We start from the raw sequence: 5,244 nt of genomic DNA, 5'->3' as shown, positions 1-5,244 counted from the left end.
GACAAAAATGTATCTGTTTTCAGAGTTTAGACTTTAATGTCAGATCAACATGAAGAAAAAAAAAGCCAGAAATCAACATGAAAATTCTGAGGGAAAAAAACACAATTTAGAGAAAAAACAAAATATTTTGAGTAAAAAAAACCACATTTCTGAAAGTAAAGTCAAATTTCTGATATTAAAGTTAAAATTCTGAGGTTAAAAAAAGAATTCAGAGACAAAATAATAATTTTCTGAGATTAAAGTCAGAATTCTGAGAGCAAAAGTCACAATTCCGAGAACAAAAACGTTAAAATTCTGAGAAAATCCAAATTTCTGAGATTAAAGTTAGAAATCTGAGACTGAATGCAGAATTTTGAGGGGAAAAATGTCGGAATTTGAGGAAAATGTTACAATTTTGAGAAAAAATGTAAAAAAAAAAAAAAAGTGAATATTGTAAGAAAAAAGTAAAATCTGACATAAAAGTTAGAATTATGAGAAAAAAAAATCCAAATTTCTGAGATTAAGATCAGAACTGTAAGTGAAAAAAAATCAGATTTTTTTGTAGTGGTACTAATCTTCTTCCATACATTTAGATCTTTCAGACAAACAGGTTTTATTTTGGAAGAACTTTTCTCTGTCCAGTCAGCTTCATAAAAGCACATCAGGTTTTTTCTCATTAAAATAAATACTGCAGAATCATCAATCTTATTATTCACATGTCGGTTTGGAGCCGATTAGAGAATAAAATCCGGTGGCATCAGAAGACGAGGAGCGCAGGAAGTAGCAGCAGCAGACACAGGAAACGGCTGAGAGGCGCCAACCTGAGCGCCGACGAATGATACCAACGAACCGCCTCATCCGAGTCATCTGGGAACGAAACAATCAAACTTTACGTCTTCAGAGCCTTTTAATGTATTTTAAGCTGTTATCTTGTTCTTTCTCTAAACTTAGCTTTCCTTATCTCATCTTTCAGTCGCTCTTAAAGAGACGCGTTTATCTCCCAGGCAGGACAAGGAAAACTTTCACTCTCCTCCCGTCTGCAGCGCGTTTAGTTTTGGAAAAAGGACAGAAGTGACTCTGTGTTGGATTAGCAAACCTCAAATGTTGCCAGCTTTAAATAAAATGTGATCCGTTTGTTTTGACTTTTTTTTTTTTAGCTCCAAGATGAAAATTTAACCTTCAGGATGAAACTCAGAGCTTTACAAGATTTAGGACGGCTAAAGTTTTACAGTTTCTACTGGAGGTACGGCCAGAACATTTGATACAAAAAGTGTTCCATAGAAACTTTATTAAAGATACTTCTTTCCCAAAAATGTTTTATGCCTTTATTTCATTTATCCATAACAAATATTTGTGACTTTTTCTCTTTTTGAACATAAATTAAAGAATGAATGAATTTTTAGGAGAAAAATACAAAAGTAGATTTTTTAGCAGTTAGTTTTTCTAACAAGTTTTAAAATCAGAACTTTTGGCATCATTTCATTCTCATACAATGCTAATGTTAGCAGTAGCATGTTTGGTGGGTCCAGAGAAACAGGGGGGAGTTTGGATCGGTTCTGTTAACAAATAAAACCCTTTAAGAGGAAATTCAACATCTAAAACTTTTCACATTTTGCTTTAAAGAACAAAGTTTTGGGACCACAACAGAAATCAAACTAGATTTCTTTTCTTTTCTGGTTGTTAAAAACATCCCAGACTCAACATCATTTGTTAAATAAGAAGTTAAGTAGGAAACTATTTGGGGGATAAAAGGCTTGAACTGTAAATGAGAAGGTGGAGCAAATTCATTCAGCCTCATTTACACTCAGAAGGATTTTTTTTTTAGGGTGAAACGTGTGAATGGTGGGTTTTACAGCCCAGCTGCAGGTGTTGATGGCTCTGCCACACCTTTGAGATTACAAAACCATTCAGAGATTATCTGAACCACACGAAGAAACCAAAATAATTCAAACCAGAAGAAAACTTTGGAGAATCTTGTCTTGACAAACTTCCAGCTTTAACACTTTTATATTAAATAAGGATTAAATAAATACGTGTTGTTATCTGTGTAAACGTTCTTACCACAGTCTTCGTGGAAAACGTGAGGGAAGCAATGCAAGACGCCGTAGAAACAGCGGCAGTAGGAGCAGCCTTTCTGGACCCACTCACCGTGAGGAACAACGTCACATCGTCTGCAAACAGACAAACCAAAAACAGTCAAAACCGGAAGCCAACGAGCCACAGAGAGACGGTGGATCAGAACGAAATGATTATAAAGGTTCATGTTGCTGAAAACACAGAAGGCCTTCAGGTGGTTTACCTGAGGCGGGTGTCGTACTCGCAACTCCTCCCGGTGAAGAAAGGAGGGCAGGCGCAGAAACTGCCCAGGATGCAAGTTCCTCCGTTTTTACAGCAGCTGCGGCTCTGATCAGCACCTTAAATTAAAACATTTAAAACATTTAAAACATTTAAAACATTTAAAACATCAACCTGACCCTCAGTTTCTATCAGCCTCAGTTATAACAGGGAAACATTTCATCTTCACTGCAAAAACACAAAATCTCACCAAGTAAAGTTGGTCTAGAAGTTTGTAGTGAAAATATCAGTAAACTTGAAATAAGATAAAGTAACTTAAAAATAACTTTTCAGTTCTATTAGCAGATAAATTAACTCATAATATGGGAAAAATGTCTTGTTAAAAGTTAAATAATCTACCAATGGAACTAGAGCTGGGTTGCTAGGTAACGGGCGGGGCTTGGCTGCTGTTGCTAGGCTAAAATATTTCCACTAGAACCAGATATAAAGTATTGGTTTAATGCTTGTTTTTTCCATTTTCCTTCAAGATGTCAGACTTTCTTCTTTGGTCTATATATATATCTATATATATATGTATATATATATAATTTTGTTTTTTCCATCCAGAACCAGAGATTTACATTTTGCAAGGGTAAATATTAGATAGATAAAACATGCAAATTGAAAATGAGCAAAAACTAGAATTTTTTTTACTCTTATATTCTGGAAAATTAAAAAAAAAATCTGATTCTGAAGTTTTACAGATTACACATGTAATCTTTTGTGTTTAACAGACTTTTAATGTCTAATTTTCCTTGTTTTGTTTACAGATGTGAACAGAAAGATGAATCCTCCTCAGATCAGTTCTGCAGGTTTTCAGTTTGAAATCTGCCGTCCAGCTGCTGCAGCTCCTCTCTGTGTGTGAAATAAACCAGAGTCTGCAGCTGGCAGCACATTCCAGCAGCACTCCTCCGCTCTGCACCAGTAAACACCAGAGTCTGAGCAAACATCTGAAAATAACAGAGAAACACTAAAACTCCACATCCAGACACTCAAACCGGAAAACTGCGACTCCTTCCTGCTGCAGAAACGCTGATTCAGTTACACATTTTCACTTTGAGTTAGTTTTTATTCATTCCTGCAGGAATATTAGAGATGTGCTATTTTCTGTGAAAACAGAAATTGGTGTGTGTGTGTGTGTGTGTGTGTGGGTGTGTGTGTGTGTGTGTGTGTGTGTGTGGGTGGGTGCGTGTGTGTGTGCGTGGGTGCGTGTGTGTGTGTGTGTGTGTGAGGAAGCATACTGCTGGTGAGGCCGATGAAGGGCAGCACGGCGCTGGCGTCTCGGTGTTTACGGTCTCCGCTGTTTGGAGAATTCACCTGGGTAAACTGGGACAGAAACTCCTGGGAGGACTGGGAGGACTGGGCCGCCGGAGGAGGAGGAGATGAGGAAGATGGGGCAGCAGTAGAAGAAGAGGAGGAGGAGTGGAGGATTCCCTCAGAGCCTGAAAGAAAAAAAAAATTTGTCACATTTGAGTAAATAATTGTTCATCCAATTTGAAATTCAGATAAATAAATAAAAACGTTTAATGATCAGCTGATAAATCTGATTTATTGGACAAAATGTTTCTGATTCAGGGATAAATCAGGGACTTCACTCTGAAACCGAAACCCTGACGCCACATTGTTGGTTTCTCACTTTCCTGTCGACCGTTTCAGAACAAAGTCCTTCTTTACATCTGACTGATGTGGAAATGAGGAGAAACCAGCAGCTACCTGGAGCCAAACTGGGTGAAATGGCTCCAAACCAGTTAAACCACAGTCTGACCAATGAGGAGGAAGCGTCTGAATTTACATTGTAAATCTGAAAACGTCTCATTGTTTTAACAGTGAGACACAATTTAAAGGCTTGAACAGGAAATTACATGGAGGAAAAACTTCATGATGCGTTCAAGTACATCTAGAAAATGGACAAATAAATGCACAATTATTAGATAAAACCTGTTTTAAAGACAAACTTTAACTGATTATTACAGAAGAAGATTAGGGTCACTGAAGAAAAACAATTATAACTTTAAGATCAGAATTCAGATTTTAATCTCAGATTTTTTTTATTCCATGTAAACATTTGTCAAAATCCAAATAAATAACAAAATATTATTAGCTGTGTGTCAATTATGTTGATAGAACATGAAAATAATCACAAATCTTTTCTTCCTGTTACTGGATTTGTAAACCAGCATTTTATTTTTAACTTCATCCGAACTGAAAACTGGACCCAAATTTATTTGGTAAGTTTGAATTTTAAAGAAACAATTTAAATATTTCAGATTTAGAGGAAAAATATCAAAATTCTGAGGAAACAAAAAGGTCAAAATTTAGAGATTAAAATGATTCTTTCATGTTTCAGTGTCCCTAATCCTCTTCCGTAGATTCTTAACAAATCTGATTATTGAACATTTAAAATTGTTGCCGGATTGTCTCGAAATATTCTAAACATTGTGGGAAAAATTAAGATTAATTTATAGTTTTATGAGGTGCATTTGAACGCATCATGAAATGATCGCCTCTAATAAAAAAGCCCGAAATGAACAGCGAGGAGAAAAACCGACCTGAGGGAGAAACGAGCCGGAGAAACCAGAAAACCCCGAGCAGCGATCTGGAAACAAGCAGATTCAGTTCATTAAAGGGGCAGAAAAACAAGAAAATTTACCGTTTTTAGTTTTTACGACTCACCTGAACTTCTGCAGTCGCCTCATTTTTATTAAAATATCCAAGTTCCAACTGAGTAATGAGTAAATAAAAAAAACATATATTTATATTTTTAAAAAACAAACAGGAAAGATAAGGAAAAAAATCAGTGAAATTTATCTGAAAATATTCTCGAAGTTCCCAGAAAAATAAAAATCAATAAATCCAGGAATAAATCTGAGCTCCAGGTTTTCCCAGCTTCACTCGGGAACATCTGAGCAGAACCTGATCCAAACCTCATCC

The 5,244-nt window shown here is 36.0% G+C and overlaps 1 protein-coding gene across 1 annotated transcript; it reads right to left on the bottom strand.

Annotated features, from left to right (window-relative positions):
• Positions 1 to 476: 476 nt before the first annotated feature.
• Positions 477 to 5,009, bottom strand: tdgf1 (teratocarcinoma-derived growth factor 1). Its single transcript, XM_032570676.1, has 6 exons — positions 4,987 to 5,009; positions 4,863 to 4,909; positions 3,555 to 3,755; positions 2,279 to 2,393; positions 2,041 to 2,150; positions 477 to 846 (listed from the first exon to the last, which is right to left on the bottom strand). Exons 1-6 carry the CDS (start codon positions 5,007 to 5,009, stop codon positions 737 to 739), a joined length of 606 nt encoding a protein of 201 aa, XP_032426567.1. The 3' UTR covers positions 477 to 736.
• Positions 5,010 to 5,244: the final 235 nt, after the last annotated feature.

The sequence above is a fragment of the Xiphophorus hellerii genome, chromosome 8, assembly GCF_003331165.1.
Source record: "Xiphophorus hellerii strain 12219 chromosome 8, Xiphophorus_hellerii-4.1, whole genome shotgun sequence".
Lineage (NCBI taxonomy): Eukaryota > Metazoa > Chordata > Actinopteri > Cyprinodontiformes > Poeciliidae > Xiphophorus > Xiphophorus hellerii.
Note: the sequence above shows the minus strand (reverse complement) of the source record. Positions and strands in the feature narration are given on the sequence as shown.